The sequence below is a fragment of the Pagrus major genome, chromosome 3, assembly GCF_040436345.1.
Source record: "Pagrus major chromosome 3, Pma_NU_1.0".
NCBI lineage: Eukaryota > Metazoa > Chordata > Actinopteri > Spariformes > Sparidae > Pagrus > Pagrus major.
In genome coordinates, this window is record NC_133217.1 from 13,126,438 (window position 1) to 13,146,133 (window position 19,696).

At 41.6% G+C, this 19,696-nt stretch overlaps 1 protein-coding gene across 1 annotated transcript in view; it reads left to right on the forward strand.

Annotated features, from left to right (window-relative positions):
- Window positions 1–19,696, forward strand: part of adgrb2 (adhesion G protein-coupled receptor B2) — a 147,135-nt gene that overhangs the window by 96,529 nt on the left and 30,910 nt on the right. The window contains exons 17-24 of the mRNA XM_073463201.1: window positions 3,387–3,490; window positions 3,791–3,893; window positions 4,368–4,518; window positions 8,397–8,466; window positions 11,038–11,104; window positions 14,312–14,397; window positions 16,231–16,329; window positions 18,982–19,081. Coding sequence (XP_073319302.1) covers window positions 3,387–3,490; window positions 3,791–3,893; window positions 4,368–4,518; window positions 8,397–8,466; window positions 11,038–11,104; window positions 14,312–14,397; window positions 16,231–16,329; window positions 18,982–19,081 — 780 coding nt within the window. The remainder of the gene's footprint in view (window positions 1–3,386; window positions 3,491–3,790; window positions 3,894–4,367; window positions 4,519–8,396; window positions 8,467–11,037; window positions 11,105–14,311; window positions 14,398–16,230; window positions 16,330–18,981; window positions 19,082–19,696) is intronic.

A 19,696-nucleotide genomic window follows, 5' to 3' on the forward strand; every position in this document is an offset into this window, starting at 1 on the left:
CATAGCATTTTTATAGCCTATGTTGGACTACTGTATGAGACACACTACAAGTGTTACCCGATAGGAAGGGTTACACTCAACAAGAGGCTTAAAATTGGCGTATTTTGGGGGAAATTATCATACACAAGTCACAATGTGTGTGTAATTTTACAGAACATGTCTTTAAACAATATTTTTGACACGCCTACATACCCACATCAATCAATCCTAAAAAGAAAAAGGGGCGCTTGAGACGTAGGGCAAATATTTTGCTATCCTGATCTTACCAGGAAATGAACTGAAAAGTAGAGAAAAAACAACTACTAATGTTAGCATCATAAAATGAGCAAATTATAGTAAATTATGGCAATTTTGTCATTATGTTTGTACACTGTACAGAACACAAAATGATCATACAAATATGATAATTGGTTTACATCTGGCAACGATGCTGAAAATACACCACAATATATGAGTGGAGTGCTCATGAATCAACAGACACATATTAAATCAATCTCCATGTTTAATTTCAAAAGAGAAGAGGATGGAAGAATTAATGGAAAAAAAAGGGGACGAGAGAGACCCACTGCTGAAGAATGAGTAAGCAGTAAAGGTAGGGAGGAAGTGGGGAAAGAAGTGGGAGACACAGAGTGGGAGGAAAAGGGAGGGAGGTAGCCGGATAGGTAGGAGTGGAAGGAGGAGGAGTGTCAGTGAGAAGAGATAAGTAGGTTAAACTTCCTGAGCTGAAAATAGCTATCTTCTCCATCACATGGTAGCCAAGCTGCCCAGGGGAGCCTGGCCGTATACAGCAGAGCCTCAGCACACTCTTTCTAATCTGTAGCCTCTCTCTGTGCTTTTTCTCTCTCCTCACACACATACTCAACACGAGCACACACACCCTCCAACTGGATCATAATATCACTCTATCTATTTAGAGCAGGGCATTTATGTGACACTGTAGCCTCAGGCCTAATGTGTTGCATGTGTGTGTGCGTGTGTGTGTGTTCGTGCCGGTGTTTGTGTGGGTGTTTCCTCTTTTTTTTTTTCCGTTTTTGTTTTTCATTTCCTCCTCCGTAGCATCCTTCCACGTTATGAAATTAGACGCTTAATCTCATCATGCGCGCATAACCTAAACGCAGCAATTAAGAAAACACTGTTAGACAAATTGACACAATGAAGAGCTGAGGGACAATTTGTGGATGTATATTGAGTAAATTACAAGTAAGAGTGTAATTTATTCCATTACTTGTCTGGTGGCGGCTAATTTAAGACAAAGTAAAAGAGACAGAGAGGGGAGGAAATTCAATCGGCTCATGTGAGTTTGTGTGCAGGAGGTTGTGTGCTTGTCGTTCCCCGTGCGACCTCCATGTTTGATCTGTCACATCTCAAAAAGACACAAGTGCCTGTGTATCCTTTGACCTTCCTCTCTATACATTATCAAACACACGGAGTCTCTCTTGTCTCTCACGCTCCTCCTAGGCCTTCTGTTTTTTTTTTCTCTGAAGCAGAAGCTTGTCATATCACCTCTTTCTCTTTATTTTTGCGGGTCTCTCCTTTCTTATGAGGCGGTTTTGATTATGTTTCACCTCCGCTCTCCTCTCAGTGTGTTTGTGTGTGTGCACTCGTATTGGTATTCCACCCTATTCCGCTTTCCTCTGAAGAAATTGGCATCCTTTGACGGGCTAGGGAAAACCACTAAAAGGGAAGCTTTGACTCTGGCTCGTTTTCTTCTCTGCCTATCTTTCTCCTTCCTCCTACTCTTTGCTTTTTCTTCCTTAACTCTTCCCACTGCATTTCTCTCTCTGAATCTCTCTCCTACTCCTTCTTTTCAGTTTGCATTCTTTCTTACTTTCTGAAGTCCTCTCTCTTGCTTTCCTCCTCTGCCTTTCAGATCATCTTGAATAGACAACACGCACATTCACGCCGCTTTAAACGGCGACTTTCAATCACTTGGCACATCTGCCCGGACGTGCCTCTGTGTGCGAGCATGTACTTTACACGCGGTAAAAAAAAAGACAGCATGTGCAGCGCGCAATGAATCTTTGGGATGAAAAGGGAAGGCCAACCACTCTAGGAGGTAAATTGAGGTAAATTGTGTGATTGAGGACTTAAAAGCAGGCCAAACATTAAGTCCATTTGGGACGCGGCGGGGTGCACGCTCTCCATGCAGCTCCATTTGTCTGTTCTTCATCCTTCACCTCGAGAGAGAGAGGCAAAGCAGAGGTGGGCTGTACATCCTGCCCTAAATCGTTTAATTATGCGCTACGGTCTAGTGCTTTTACCCTTGTACATGTGAAATTCTACTATGAGGGTAAATGGGTGCACATCAACTCCCCCGGTGTGCATGCGCTACCTTGGCAGTTGTTGCCTGAATAGGACTTTGTACATAACAGTACATTTAAACTATAATTCTAATTACAAAGTCTGTAGGTGATGCTGGAGGAGTGACGTAGGTGACATCAAAGTGGTCAACATACTTCGAGCACTACAACTTTCAGAACAGTGTAATTATGTGTTATTATCCAGCTCCATCTAACAGACTTTTGTAATTTTAATTAAAGGTAATTGTATGTAATTAGCGGGCTGTAATTAAAAGGGGCTACCACAGGGATTACAACTGAGGAAGTGCAAGAGTTAATAGATACTGTAAGTGCCGAGCAGGAAATGTGCCAACAATGACTTTGATCTGCACAGGCAACGAATCTAACAGGATTTATTGCAGTCAGTTGTCATTCTCTCTATTTCTATTTTATGTATGTAGCTCTGAGCTGGCTTGTTTGAAACCTGTCAGGAACCAGCTTCAAACCCATTACTCACAGTTTGATAGAGGTGGTATTTTTTTGTTCAGGAAGTTTAACGGTGTCGTCATTTAGTAAAGTAGTGCTATAGGATTTCATTTCTATGGTTACCAAGCAATTTTGCCATCAAGCGAAGAGGTCCGAAGTTTCTGTGAGCTAATTGGTAGCTCTGTAATAGCGCTATAGTTACTGTATAAATGCATGCTGACCTCCTTCAAAGGCAAGGATTGTCCAAACCATGTAAAGATCTGTACAGCAGGGGTCGCAGAGCCAATCTCCTGTTTAATGCTTTTACATGTTCTTGGCAGAAACTATAGCTTCAGATACATTTGTGGCAAACAGGTCATTCAGGTTTTTTCTACTGTAAAAGGGTAGGTTTCTCTGGTGGCCTGATCTAAAAATCACATGACAGACGCTGATGATGCCCTAACTGACATTTCACAGTGATGTTAGACACTCTATGTAGTCTTCTGATATAATAAAATTATAGGTAACTTGTTAGCATTAGATTTTGTCACGCAACTTTAGGATCATTCGTTGCTGTAATTATTAACTATAATATTCTCCTCTCTGCCCTTCTTCTTCCCTTCCTTCTTTACTCTCTTTCAGGACATGGGTCCTGCCAGCATGCCCTCTGTGCCCCTCATGGTGGGCTGTGGGGTCTCCTGCACCGCTCTGCTCATCCTGCTGCTAATCTACGCTGCCTTCTGGAGGTATATGCCTGACTCTACACTCACACTCGCAGTGGTGATTTGTATCACTACTCAGGTTCCTACCAATACATAAACTTTGTGTGTGCCGTCTGCTGTGCCAAAACTACACCAAAGCCTGATAAGGAACAAATGGTTCAAGTACAGCAGGGGGTGGTGATTAGATTTTGGTAACACACATGACAGATGGCAAAATCAGGCTAATGATTCTGCAACGTCCAAAAAGATGCTGTTCAGTCTATCAATCTGTCATTTATATTTATCTCACAAGTTTGTCACTCTTTCTCTCTCTCTGCTCTGCAGGTATATACGCTCAGAGCGATCCATCATCTTGGTGAATTTTTGCCTCTCCATCTTGGCTTCCAATTTATTGATTTTGGTGGGACAATCTCAAACGCTCAGCAAGGTGAGCCCCTGTGCACAGATAAACATAGAGACACACACTGCACCTGGATTTCCAAAGTAAACCCAGTCAATACATTTATGATCCCAGTAATAGTGCTCTTGACCAGGCCTTTTATGATGCCTAGAAACAAAACTGCAAGAAGAAAGCTCAGAGTAGCTCAATAGTAGACAAGGCTCACGCAGTGGAGATCTGAAAGTGGCAGACAGACATCTTTGGCACAAAGCACTCTGTGTACTAAGCAAGACTGCAGTGTGCGATGGTCAGCATCGATCAAAATGAGAAACACATCAGAGCCAGGTTGAGCTCCTACTCTTCTAAACTCTGTGTGACTCTTTATTTTGCAGAGGTTTCATTATTCTCTGCTGCATAGTCCCGAGAGATGATTCATTATGACACCTCACAAAACAACCTCTTTGTAAATGGTCTCCAACGGTTTTATCTCTCTCCGTATCTGTGTTTTTCTTCTCTCTGTAGGGCCTCTGCACTGTGACTGCCGCCTTCCTGCATTTCTTCTTCTTGGCGTCCTTCTGCTGGGTGCTGACGGAGGCGTGGCAGTCCTACCTGGCCGTCATTGGCAAAATGAGGTCACGACTCATTCGCAAGCGTTTTCTGTGCCTCGGCTGGGGTGAGCGCCTGTAACCTCACACATAACCACACACAGGGCTGCCGTGTGATTTCTGCATCTGGTTCTGATGTAGTTTAGGTTTAAAAAGCAGGTCGCACCTGAAAACAAAATTCTGGGTGTCATTGTGAAAGAGTTTGTTCTGGAGGCTCAGTGAGACTTCTCGCATGGCTAGTTGGTGACCTAGCATGCTGTAACTAGCTAGCTTGCTGCTGTACTGCTAACACACTAGTCTGCAGGGACATGCTAACACTAGTTAATCACAACAGCTTCTTTATATTTTCTCTGTACAAAGCCGTTGAGTTCTCGTGGCATTTTGTCAATCCCTTTGTTAAATAAACCGCCTTTTTATGGAATTCTCTATCCTGATTGGATAAAGTAGGCAGGGATACCAGAAAATGATCACGTTTACATGCACACCAATAAACCGATCATTATCTGATTTATGGAGTTACCTAAGTGGTCATGTAAACAGCATAATGCGATATGATAAAAGTCGTTATCGGATTATGAGAAATCAGATAATAACACCTAGTTTTTCAGCGCATGTATAACGTTAATCCAGTTTCTTTGGTTCTTTTACATCTGCGCGTGTGTAAAACCGTAAAAGAAACCGAAGTTTTCTGCTCATATGCATAACGCGAAGAAGGAGAGCATTATTTTGCAGGTTTTGCAAACCTAACAAATCCCACATAAGGACAGCCCTGACCGGTGGAGACGCCATGATAAACCAAGTCATGTTGACAGGATGTTTTGAAAAAGAGAAAAGAAAAGAAAAGAAAACACAGTTTTACGTCATATACTTGGAAAGAAATCCAACTAATTGACTGAATCATGTAAACCCGTTTTTTCCATTATCGTATTACTAAAGTGCATGTAAACACGTCAGATCAGATTACTATCATAACCTGATTATTTCCAGTTATGGGATTATTGTGGTCATGTAAACGTCCTCACTGTCTTTTATCTTTTACTGCATGAGCAGGGGGAGCAGAGACATGGGTTACTGACCAAATACTCACTATAATGTATATCATACATACAAAAAAATATATTAATAACAGCAGCTTTAACTTACAGCTAAATGTAGCTGTTTAAAATGCTGCTGTGACCAGGTCCACACAGAGCCCACCATATCTGATCAGTGGAAATAAAAATGATTCACTCTTCTCCACAATAACAGTTGTCCTTCGCAAAGTTGGGCCATTTGAGCAGTGCTGGTCACTCTGCAGTGTTTTTGCTCACTGACATTATTGCAACTACCAGTGCTCTTTGCTGCAAAGCTGAAGCTGCACTCTCTCGCTCACTAAATGCTATATGGATTTAGCTTGAGATGAGCAGCCAAAACATATGACACATTAACTCAAATTTATTTTAGCTTACATCTTTAGATCTTTAGACAGTCGACAGAAGAAGACGCTAACTGAAAGTATTGTCAGCATTACATCCAAAGCACACATAAATAATAACCTTCTTTTAAATGTTGTAATTTTCATATTTTTTTTGATTAATTCCAGCTGTTTTGTTGCTGCTGCGTGTCTAATGTTGAGTGAGACTGTGGATACATTTAGTCCATGAAGTAACTTTCCCTTCATTACTTGCTATCTGCAGTGTTAGCCAACAATGCTAGCAGAGACATTACATTACTGAAACACAAAATGCTGCTTATTAGCACAACAGCTAACTAACCGCCTGAAGAAAAGATCATTTTGAATGGGGGAAGATACTGTTTTACCAAATCATGATAACAATCGTTAACAATAACACTAATTACTTTATTAGTCCTTTTTTTTCCATCTTTCACATTATTGAATGGAGTCATATTTTTCTTTTATGTAGTTTCAGTCCTGGTTCAATCATAAAAAAATGACACCTTTCTGGCATAGAAGCTCCATTGAAAAGATTCACGCCACATAACTGTCTTCCTGCGCATGCACACACACAATGACTCCATTAATTTCTGTCTGGCAACGACCTTCATAAGCATCATCTACTGTTCAGTGCTTGGAAGGATGCATTGCTGAGATTATTTCCCAAAGATGATATGTCAGTAAATAATTTATGCCGGCACATTGTGTGTTAAGGGCTTGTATTTCTGTACTTACTGCATTTTGAAAGAGACAATTCAGTATCATAGCAGCATTCTCCATAACGCTTAGCTGCTAATGTATGTTTCTGCTGTGGCTGTTACTGGAAAAATATAAACTGTCTCTTTGTGCCAGAGGATTTTCATGAATCGGTGATGAAGAGCAGACGTTTTTCACATGAGAATGTAACAGATTATTATGTCGTAGTGTTGAAATTGTAGGCTGCCTAATAACCTAATAACCATTTGCTCCCTTCTCATTTGTACCCTGTTTTTCTTTGTGGTGCGCTATTATTTGCTGCTTCAAGGTCTTGAAATACATTCATTACACTCACAAAGGTTTTCACAGTGTACATCCAGAGTAAAGGTGATATCACTCCTATATGCCATTCAGCTGTACGGCATCCACCCTCTGTGTCACTCTGTTATTCTGTCCTCTCAATGTGAACCAGATGCAACAGGCACCAGGGATGTTGGAGCATAATCAAAACATATGATTACATCAACATAACACTGGCAAGATGCTTGTAGATAGCCCTAGAAATTACAGCCACAGCCCCCACCACCATCACACCCCCCGCCACACACACACACACACCCCATCTGTTCATTTCACTTGGTATTGATCCCACCAGTCTAATCTGCAAAGTCACTGATGCCCTTACCTGATACAGAGCAGGGAGAATGTAAAGATTGTAGTATAGTCACAGAGATAGAGAGAGATACCGACTCGGTGTGTGTGTGTGTGTGTGTGTGTGTGTGTGTGTGTGTGTGTGTGTGTGTCGGGTACGCGCTGGACGGTATAGAATTATTTGACACACTTCCAAATGCACATGTAATGCATGAAAAGAGTCGCGCAGAGTGGAGGGGATCAAATGGCTTATCCTTCTCGGGTCCATTTTCGCAATTTTCTCCCCAAATGATGTGATTGAAATCAGTTGCCATGGAAACAGGAGATTGGGGGTGTGACTGGATCCGTGTTAGATTAGCAGCGGAGTGTGCATGCTTAATGTAAAGGTGCGTCTTTACTGTACCATACATTGGTAGATGTCAGATTGATGTTGTTGTTGTCTAATTGAAAGTCTGCTGGATAGTGGACGGGCCTGGCTTCCCACCATCTTATTTGTTAATGTTAATGTGACTTTTTCTAATTGCTTTTCATTTGCAGCCATAATCACAGCTTTGTTAATTACATGAATATTTCAGCGCCAAGCTCATTACGGGCCCAGCATATTTCCTTCTTTTTCTGGCACACGCTCTGCGACACTCGGTCTCACTCTCTTTCCTTCTCACTTACACACACACGCACGCAGACACACGCAAATTGGTCGATTTAGCTAATTAATGCATGACTTATTGACCACCCCGTGCCATACCTCACATTTCTATAAACTGTGTGGTGTTAGTCACCAACACCCACACGTGTAGGCGTGCTGCATGGGTGGATCACGTAATGCGCAGAGGGTGTCAGTGCAACAAAAAATGTCCATAAATGCTAAATCAGAGCTTCCATGTCTGCAGTGAACTGGAATCTAAGCCCAGTGTTAATGCCTGAAGCTAGGCTTTGTGTCAGGGAACACTGGGGTTTACCTACAGAGCACTACAGTCAGTTTCAATCACACATGCACATGTTACATGATATTGCATAGCTGCTTTGCATTTAAATGGGAAGAGACATATGGAGTTGTTCACACTGGAGGATCCTACTGGGCCGACATGCTTCATTGTCACCACTGAGACTTCCTTTTATCCCATGTCTCACCCTTTTGATCTTTCTCTCTGTGGTTGTCTGCAGGTCTTCCAGCCCTAGTTGTAGCAGTGTCGGTGGGTTTCACAAGAGCCAGAGGTTACGGCACAGCCAGCTAGTGAGTACCACTTCCCTCGCACTAATCATGTCTCCCTTTGGACATCATCATCTGTTTTTTTTTTACGATTCGTGTTTGGACGGGGCTTGAGGCACAGCACCATCTATAGCCCTCACTGCTTACCATTCAAAGCAAGCTTTCCCTTCACCTTTTCAAAAAGTCTATCTTCCCTTTTGTCCCTGAAGATTTTTAAGCTTACATCTATTTCACAAAAGTGTATTTTTATACAATTTTATTTTATAACTTGCCAGTGGGGTGCTCATCGATTCATCCAGAGGAGGCTCTGCTATAAACAGCCGAATAAGCTCTGAATATATTTTTCACATTATTTGTATCAACAAAACAGTCCGTTTCCCACACACCCACCTATCCATCCAAAATCTAAAAATACCCATCCCTATTCAGTGTCACAGGGGGACTGGAGCCTGTCCCAGCATGCATTTGGTGAAATGCAGAACACATCTTAGCAGTGGTGGAGGAAGCATTCAGGTTCTTCACTGAAATAAAATTACACACTGAAAATACTCCAAAGTTCTGCATTGAATTTAGCAGAATTTACTTAAGTCATTCAAAGTCAAGTACTCACTCTGCAGTGAAATGTCCCCTGTCAGTGTTTTCATGTTATATCTGATGTTTTTAGATTAATATCTCTGCTGCTTAATATGTATGTTGCACGTTACCGCTGTAAATGTTAATGGATGAGCTTATTTAAGTATTTGACATACTGTTTGGTTGTTTAATCTACAGCCATGCTTCATATTCTATAAGATCATCATGTGTTTGTGGCATCACTATCTTGTCAGAGCCATGTTTCTCTACTAAGTCAACTTTTCATGAACTTGAAGGGGCACTATGTAGCTTTGGAGAAGAAATTCAAACTCTGAATTTTAACATACATTTTACAATATTCCTGAGGTAATATTACAAGCTCAGAAATATTTATTTTTTTCATAGCTGAGTAAACAAGCTGTTCTCAGAGGAAAATAAGGTCCACAAAACACTGTTTGTCTGTATTTGGCGGACCCTGCCACCTTTCTAGCTACAAAGTAAAATGGTATGAACAGTTTGTGTATTCACTTTATTCAAAAAAATGGACACGGTTTATTTATGCATGAAAATCAATCAATGAAAGTCTTTCTCTTCTGATTAGTATTTTTTCTCCAAAACTCTATAGTGCTCCTTTAAGAAATTTTTTTTAAAAACAGCCTGTTTTCAGCTTCGTGATGATTTTTGCCAGCTAATCCAAGAGGGTTTTTAAGAAGTAGGAGAATTTTCCTTTTAATTTATCAGAAACATTCAAATTCAAAGATGCCAAACTTATATAACTTGATAAATGGTTTTCACTGGACAACAACATTATGAAAAACTAAATAAGTGAAGGAGAAGTATAAAGTTGCTTAAAACAAAAATATTAAAGTAGAAGTACATAGAATGTATACTCAAGTACATTACTTGGGTAAATGTACTCAGTTACATTCAGCCAACGCATCTGAATTGCTCGTTTAATGGGCACAAGACAATGTTGTTGATGCCAGTTTTAACAGGGGTTGTCAACATTCTATCAAAAATACATTAAAGCCCCTAAAAACTAGGTTTCACAAAGTATTTCTCTCCTACTTTAAATATTCATGACTAAATGAGCAACAAAGAAAAAATCGTACATCTCTCATGTGAGATTAACTTTTCTAACTTAAGCAGAAAATGTTTCGTTTATGTCGGACTTAGTTTAAGGATAAAGTGAGGCGCTGATTGAGAAAATAGGTTTTTAGGACCTTTAAAACAACATTTTTTGATTCCTCATTTTTTTAAAAAGGTATCTTGAGCAAATGTTTGTCTACACTTGTCAGATGAGTGGCAACAGGTTTGTAGGCAATCAAATGTAGTGCTTGTGTAATATTTATATTGAGTCCGACATCACATCAGGACATTTCAACAGCCGTGTGGGATGTGTAAAGCTTGTTATGTTTGCACTGGAGCAGAACATTTAAACAGCACTACTGACAATTACTGTTGGGCTCCGTTACCCGGTCAATGGTTTAATTGATTCAATGAAAACACATTTTAAAATATATTTACAAATGTGTTCCCTCTTACTTTAATTACCATCTCATTAATAGGAGGAGTGCATGTGAGCTTTTGAGGCCGTGTGTTTCTCATCTTCCTTTTTATTGAGCTGCAATTAAGACAACAGACAGGAGTGTGCGCTGATGACATCACCGGAGGACACATTTAATGTCATTAAGGCTCAATAGCTTTCACGCCAAATGAAATTTCACAAGACCATTTACAGTTTGAGGATATGTTTTTTAGGTAATGTACACAATAAATTGCCGCAACACTGAGGGCAATATTTACAGAAACGGGCACTTAAACACCCACAGAAATGATGCTTCATCCTCACTCAGGAAATGCAAGTAAATGTGATCCTTAATTGGTTGTGTACTTGGTGTGGATAAGTGCTTGGCCCTCACAGCGAGTGAAATGTGAGACCTGAATGTGATGAGGTGATATTTTACAACACCCGTAGTTCTGTGATTTTGAGCTGAAAACACTGTTTTTCTTTTCCTCTAGTTGCTGGTTGTCCTTGGAGGGCGGTCTGCTTTATGCCTTCGTTGGGCCCGCTGCTGTCATTGTATTGGTGAGTCCGTCCGACACACTCTCTCCCCTTACAAGTTTTCCCCTCGCTCCCTCCCTCACCGGTCACATTGCGTAATTCTACAAATATTTTGCTACGTTAGCCTCCGAGCTAAGGGCTTTAAAAGCAGCTGCCGCTGATCTCTGAGGATTTCCCTCTTCCTTTCACTCCCTTCATGCGCATATGAGCATTCACACCCGGGGTGTCCACGACAAAATGATGAGACGAGCACTTTGATCCTTGAGTTTAAAATGTCAGGCCAGAAAAAAACAGCCTCAAATATATTCCAGCAGACAAGAGCAAACAAATGCCTGGACTGAATTTTTAGCCCGGCAGCCAAAAATCTCACTCTTATGTTTACTTTCAAAGTATGAGTCACTGAATTTCTCTTTTTTTTAGGAAAGGCTTCCTTTCAGACATAAATGTGTCTAACAGTGTGCACCCCTGTCATAATGATGCATCTTTTGTTTCTGTTTGCAAATTGCTACAAAACTGACTTTTTTATGCACAAATACAGCTTCGGATTGTTGTATTGCATCTCTGCAAATTGAGTGCATTGATTTCATCTCAGTGGTGTTTTAATCATCTGTTGTTTTGTGCTGCTGTATGTGGCTGTTTCTAGAGTTAGTTTATTCCCCCTAAATGAATCCCTGGGTGGATATTTCCACCACTAAGCTTAATAAGTCTGGATGGGGGACTTAGCTTTGGTTTGGTAATTGCTGTGGCTGCGGCTGCTATTGTTGTATTTGTCTGTGATATTTGCTCGTCCTGTCGCTTGCACACTTACCGTATATTAAGTGTCAGAAAGGAAGCATGGATCATACGGCGTCACAGGTGTGCAGAGTGATAGGCATGTTTTTGAAGTCAATTTGTGGCAAGAGAGTGGCAGTTTGACAGTTTCTTCAAGCTGCCGTTTGGGACGCGAGTCAACACGGGGTTATATAGTGCTGAATATTCATTATTGTGATAATGTGGTTGCTTCCAGTACTTACTTAGAAAACTGTGAGGTTGTTGCTTCATCTCCATAAATGTATAATGATACAGTTCATCCATTATGATGAAAGAGAGGTTAGGCGTTTGGGGTCTCGAAGATCAGATCCATCATGTGAAATCAAAGGACAGTTATCCTCAGAGGATGTGTGTCAGTATCTGCCTGGTGTTTCTTGGACAGTTTCCAGCTCTCCACCCTTTCTGCCTCCACAATGTCGATGTAGACTCCACACCCCAGCTGCTATGTAATGGTCCCCGGCCCCCTGGTGTTGTTGCCGAGGCCCCACTCTAACAAACAGCTGTAATGAGAGTGGGACGTCGGGCAGAGAAACACAGACCTTCCCACAGGACTCTTCTCTAATTAATGAACCTGGCCTTGGGCAAATAGCAGAACAGGATGATGCTGACTCACAGAGCTGGGGCCAGGCATGACTGGCATGACAATGGCGCTTTCACAGTCTGGCACATCCTAGGTAGCTGTCAGCAGCAACACACTATTGAGGGGAAAAGGAGATCAGAGAGGGAGAGTTTTTAAGTAAATTGCAAAAGCTGCCAAATGCACCGTAGATGGAGCAAAGGAACAGGCCTCAAGTAGAAATCTGGCTTTTGCGAGATCGGGAAATTCAACTGACCCCATGAAAGTCAGATTTTAACTCCGCAAACCACTCAGCTCTTTCCTCGAGATTTTCAGTATCCGTGTATTGAATCTATCACATTCTTCTGCAAAAAAAATAAGCAGCTCTCGGTGACAGATAAAGGAAGGGATCCAGGCAGACATTCAGTGTAGGTGATAAGGTAGATAATATAGGTATGTACTGGAGCATGAATGTCATTTGTTGCACTTCTCCGCTGGCATCAGAACGCGGGCAGATGAATAACAACACAGAGGCTCTGCGGAGAAACCCATAGAGGGTGGAAGAAAGAGCACGGATGAATGTCGGAAATCAGGATTAGAAGGAACATGTCGCCAGAATAGAAAATCTCCCATATGGGCAGGAATTCAGAGTGGAAGGTCTACATGTGGCAAAGCCTTGGCTCAGATCTGTGTGTGCATGTGTGTGTCACTGGGACACTATAGCCAGATGTTTGGCAGGCTTAGCTATGGGCTCCTCATTAGTAAGAGAAGCCAAGATAAAAAGCAACCGGTGTTTTTTTTATGTTTCCTATTTTTTTTAAGGCACTGACCACAAATAAAAAAAGAAAAACTGTGTGGTGACTTTCATATGAATGAATTGAAGAAAAAAAAAAAGAGTTTATAACAACTAGTACAACTAATAGCCCTGACTCAGGTCCAGCACTCCATCAACTTAAACTACTTTGCAGAGTTTTTGACCACTAGTAGGCTTTGAACCCATTTTTGAAGTAAAGCGATGCACAATCGGCTGCCGGATCCAAACTTTCGACAGCGGATGACAAGCAGCATTGTGCCAGCAGAAGCAGTGAAGACGAAGACTGATAATGGATGTGCACCTAAAATGTTTCCAAATGTTTTATAAGGAAAGAAATATATTCAACATGTTTGTTAGACCTCAAGGATACACACAGTAGGATTTGGGGACAATGTAAACATGACTTTGTTTGTATAAAAGCAAACTTCACAGAGCACCTTTAAAGTTGGCCCAGTTTCTCTCCATGACACTGCGCTCAGAACCGCCGCCAGTGGTCGGAGGCAATTCTGCAACAATCAGAGGAATCAGCGGAGAAAAAATGCTTACTAGATCCTCAAATCTAAGAGCAATTGGTGAAATGTAAAGTTACATGTGTATCAATGTAAATCTTATTTTAAATGTGCCTCTGTTGTCATACGATAATCACAACCAAAGATCATGGCATCGCAGATATGTGTATAAAGTCGGGATGATGTCGTGTAAAACGTTTCAAAATGATGTTTCACCTCCTCCTCGACATTATCTCGGGTGTCATTTTTAACGTTTTTTAAAAGCTGCAAGTAATAGCTGCCTGCTAGGAAATCTGTGTGTACTTTGTGTAAAATGTGATTGAGATAAGCTGAAAACTCCTCTGCCTGGGAGCCCTGGAAGCAAAATCACTGTCACTTTCAGTCTTGAGTCTCTGGGACAATTAAAGAGTCATCCTCAATCAACTGAAGCATTAAGAAACTAAAATATAGAAAAACTGTTACACAGCGCATGAATTGAATCCCTGCCGGCAACCTATCTGCTGTAACAATCCTGATCAATCTCTCCTCTCCGTCTCTCTCAGGTGAATATGCTCATCGGAATCGTCGTGTTTAACAAGCTTATGTCTCGAGACGGCATCTCAGACAAGTCTAAAAAGCAGCGAGCGGGGTAAGTTAAAAACTTCCTAAACCCTTCACACAAAAATACATTAACACACGCTCCCACAAAACACACACTGCTTACTCATCCATCCACTCTATTCTTGGTGGAAACCAATGACAAATTTGCCGCATTAGATACATTTTACCCTCTGTCACACACAAACTCGGGGAGACAACATTTTCACGGCAACTAACACGAGCCGCTTTCAGGGGTCTCTGAACACACACCTACTTGTGCACCTGTGCCTCCGGTAAAAATGATCAAAAAATACAATTCAATTTTAGCGACGAAATGACAAAGACATCTGTCATGTGGCTCTGTGAAATCTATCCGCACTTCAGTTACAGTTTCCATCTAGTTACCTCAGTTTTATGTGACATAGATGGATACGGCTGATGTGAAAATCAATGGCAGATGGAATCCTAATTACATATTGTAAACACCGGGATTATGTGGATGGAAATCTTATGCACTATTGAAATCCTATTAGATTTCTATCTGTTCTTCCCCCAGACAAACATGCACACACGATATATAGTATGCAAACATAACAGACATGCATGCATATGCATCCACCGACATCATTACTTCTGTTAACGCAGTTATTGGCGGTTGTTCATCATCTTTACTAATCCTGTGCGTGGAGGTTTCCTCAGCTCTTGCAGCCAAATCCATGTTTTCCATTTCCATACCTATTGATTCCATTGTTTTCTCTCTCTTCCTCCCTTACACTCTTCTGTCTCTCGCTCATTTCATTTCCTCAGACGTCTACCTCCCGCGCGAATTGAAATTGATCATTTGTGTATCGCTGCAAGGGTTAACGCAGGTACAGATTGGCTCTCCGGGGGGGCGATTAGCTCTTGTTACCTGGTGATGCAACTGAGATTAAATCGGCTGATGTGTGCAAACACACCCACGCACACACACAAACAGATGTACCCTTCTTTGTTACAAGCAAAGCTCTTAGTCTTCTCCGAGAATTAAGCACATTTCCTCCCGGATTCTCAGAAGTGTTTCTAAAGCACACACGTATCCGAGCGCTCCTGCACACAGCGGTCGGTAGTGTTGCTAACAGGACAGGCTGTCATTAGCATAATGTATTTCCTTATGAAGCCGTGGGGATGTGGTTGGCACTAAGGCAATGAGCTGTGATGGGACGCTAATGTAGCATAGCCCGCGCATGGCCCCATCATTCTCCACTTGCAATATATATATATATATATATACACACACACACACACACACACACTGTTTCTCTCCATATGAGTAGTCAACTGTAAGTAAACAACCAAAGGAGTCTTTTTCTTCCTTTACACCCCCATAAAGCTTCATTGTGCACGGTCACACGGACACAAAAATAACACACACATACACACACACACAAACACATCCATTACACTTGCAGTGCATTAAGATGGTTTTTGTATTTCCTGTCTGTGTCACTGTGATCTGTTAATCCACATGACTCTGCTGTAACATTACAATGTCCGTCTCTCACATTCTCTCTACTTACTCTGGATCAATCTTTGTATTCTGACTGTTATTCATTGCTGCTACTTTTTCAAGATCTGGTTTTAATTTGCCTTTCTTTCTTTTCTCCCCCTCCCCTCCCTTTTTTCTTTTCCCCTCCCTCTCTTTGTTGTGTCCACTTCTTCTTTTTTTTTTTTTCTTTTCCTTTGGTTCTTTTTTTGCAACTGTGACACCTGCACACTCACCTGTTGCCATCACTGGAACATATGTTTCCACCACATCCCCCCACTCCCCCCTTCCTCCTCCCCACATGTGTATATATGTGTCTGTGTGTGTGTGTACGTGTGTGTGTGTTCACATGTCCTAAAGTGTCCCAGCGGAGGCGCGTAGCCGACTGCTCCTGAAATGCTCCAAGTGTGGCGTGATCTCGAGCACCGCTATGTCCAGCGCGACTGCCAGCAGCGCCATGTTAGTCCATCTTCATCTTTCTGTCTCTCTCTTTCTGTCTCTTACTCTCCGCCATCCTCTCCCCATCTTCCTCACTCTCTCTCTCTCACTCCTCCATCCTTTTAATCTCTGGCTGTCGGTAATGATGCAGGACGACACTCTGACTCGTCTGGATACAAAAACAAACTAATGAAAGGAAAAAAAAACACCTGCACTGCAAGTCGCCACTACTTAATGAGAACATGTTTTGATCCAAAGCGTATTTTCCTCCGGTCACACTGAACAAACCTGACCTGTGTCAAACAGTATCTGTGCATCATTTCTCCGAGTTTGTTTTTACCTTGTTTGTAGTGCAGTATTGCAGAGGCTTAACACATCAGGGCAGTGTAGTGTCGGTAATACATTACTGTAATTGTCTAAACGTTTTCACTCTCATTATTTCATCTCATGAGGTGAGCTATCATCTCGGTTCCACCACCTTTAACTGGCGATTACAGTAATTGCATCATATTTCAAACGGAGTTCTCGAAAAAGTGCCATGAAAGACATCTAACAAACAACATTACATACATTCTGAAGCTGCAGATATTTAAAATGTCTCTGTTTCAAGCATTTTCACTACAAGTCTCAACGAAGAAATGCATTTCCTAATTGTTCCACATTCAGTGAAAATAGTTTTATAATGTCTTTTGTGGCTCTGGAAGGAGAAAATGATTACAGTGACATTGTATCTCAACTCGAGCTCGGAGACTACAGATTCAGTGAGTTGCATTCTGGGAAATGCAATTCATGTAGTGTTTTTGGAACTTTTAGCCACACAGTACGGATAAAAAAGTCAGAAAATCTTGGCCCATTTGTGTCATTCTTGTTTTTATTTGCTTCTCACAAAATTCCCAAATTTATGAATGCACAATACAAAATTACTTATTTTTTCTACATTTTTTCTTGTCAGCAAACATGCACAATAGTCAAATAATGTAATAAATCCAACATCATTTTCTGTGTGTGATACGTTACTCTCTGATCTTAGTATCTGACAATCTCCCCACCAGCATCTCCTACTGAGTGCTGACATTTTAGAGAGAACAAGAACAAGAACGAGACCAAAGACCAGTTTCTTTTTTTAAGACTGGATATTTGCTCTCAGAGTAAGAGGTGCGTTGTCATGGTTTCACGCTCACTGCAGCCGGTCTGTTAATGAAAGACCCTCCTCCCGTTTTACTGTCGCAACAACCCTGTGTATATTTAACAGCATCCTTGTGCAAATCATCCATCATGGCTCTGTGTTTGTTTTAGAAGAGCACTCTGTTTAAAGCGACGGCTCTGCTCTTAGTTGTGTCGTCGCATGATTGGACGCCATGATTGGATGGTAATGGGATGAGATTGCCTATTTGCAGAAACAAGTTTGTATCAGTTTTCTTGTTGTCACTGGGAACACACGGGGTCATTATTGACTTCTTTCCACACAGCTTTGCTGATCTCCAACTCTGCTGAATACATATAGAGTCTATTATTAGATGTGGCCATTTATATTACATTACCGCTCTCTTTCTTGCTGCGTGCAGAATACTATTTTCTTGGAAGGTCCTTCAAATAATCTTCTTACAGAAATCCTTAGTGGAAAGCCATAATCAAACAGTCTGTGCTGTATAATTTCTGTATTATTTACTGAAGTAGAACATGTTGCTAGTATTACTTCATTCTCTGTAGCAGTATGATATAGTGAGCCGGTCTATTTGTGTCCTGATAAAGCTTTAGAGACTTGGGAATTTATTTCCCAATGATAATGAGACATTTAAAAATTGTCACAAAGCAGTTCCAAGCTTTCCACGCATTTCTTTTCTCCCAAATGACTTTACAGCACTTTGAAATATAACAGCTTATTAAAAAACACTTATTATGTAATGACGAGGTACACTTGCAGTGTTAGAGTGTGTCTTTTCACGCTGAATGTAGGCTGTCACTGCACTGACACATATTGTGGGATTAAAACCACAGTCCAGTACAGCTGGAAACCTTCACACCTTGACAAGGCATAGCGTAGCTTTGGCTTTATTGCCCCATATTCTCTTTTATTCCTCGCCTTCGGCCAGGCACCTCGGAAGGGACGTGCGTATTTCTCAGCGTAGCTAGACAGAGCTGTCCGTCTGTGAGACTGACGTTCATAAAACCATGGATATGAGCTCAAACAGCATGAACATTTTAAATTGCTGTCTGATTCCATAGCGTTGCAGATATGCACACACACACACACACACACACACACACACACACACACACTTACTCCTCAGAGCCCCCCTTGTCAGGACTTGTCAATGGCCTGTCGTCCACCCTCTGCCTATATTGTCTCGGAGTCCACCAGCGTAACACTTAGTGTGCATCAACCATGTAATTGCGAGCAATCGTCAGTCTCATAACTATCTACATGATTACACATCATCTTCCACATCCCAGTGAGAATATTAAGTCTGATAGCAACCTCAGTGTGCCAATCAGCTTCAGATTACCCACCGCCGAACCTATGACTGATCTGTGTGTGTGTGTCTGAGAGAGAGAAGTGGAGTTATGTGACTCACCAGAGCTGGCTGGTCTGGTTTGAGACTGAACCCCTTGTTCCTTCTCCTCTCCCCCTCCTTGCCTCTCTCTCTGTCTCTCTCTCTCTCTCTCTGACAGGGCCTCTCTGTGGAGTTCCTGCGTGGTTCTTCCTCTGTTAGCATTGACCTGGATGTCAGCAGTGTTGGCCATCACTGACCGGCGCTCCACACTCTTCCAGGTGATGTATATCACAACACCAGCACATGCTCACATAGCGTAACTCACACACGTACACCTGCGATGGCTGTGGAAAAGCAGTTTTAAAGTGATGCAGGGCAGAGAGAATGCTCGTCGTCGGTGGGAAAATATTACAACACATCCTAAAGCAAAATGCAACCAATTGGGTTTGGGTGTTTTGTCCCTGTCATGTTAAAGTTTTAGTCACTCAGTCTAAAACGTGTGACCTCTGATGTTAAACCTGACTTCTGTAAACTTCAGGGAGCCTCTAGACACTCAACACATTTGGCTATAAAGACAAAAGATTAAGTCAGACTATAGCATGAGTACATAGGGAATAGGCCAAAGGAAAAGTAGAATAAACATTAAAAAGTATTCAAGAAAGAACAATACACAATTCCCACTGTGTCAGGATCGTGAGCAGAAACGCTGTCTGAGGGAAAGTATGAGTGACTGCGATGATTTATTATGAATAAACATGACTTGGCTGACTCATTTCATTCCCATATCAGTGTTTCTCTAATGATCACTGAGTCATTTCACCAGAGCATTACAGTAATACACCATATTATAACACTGAGGCTTTCAAAGTGGGTGGGGGACTCTTCATGGGATG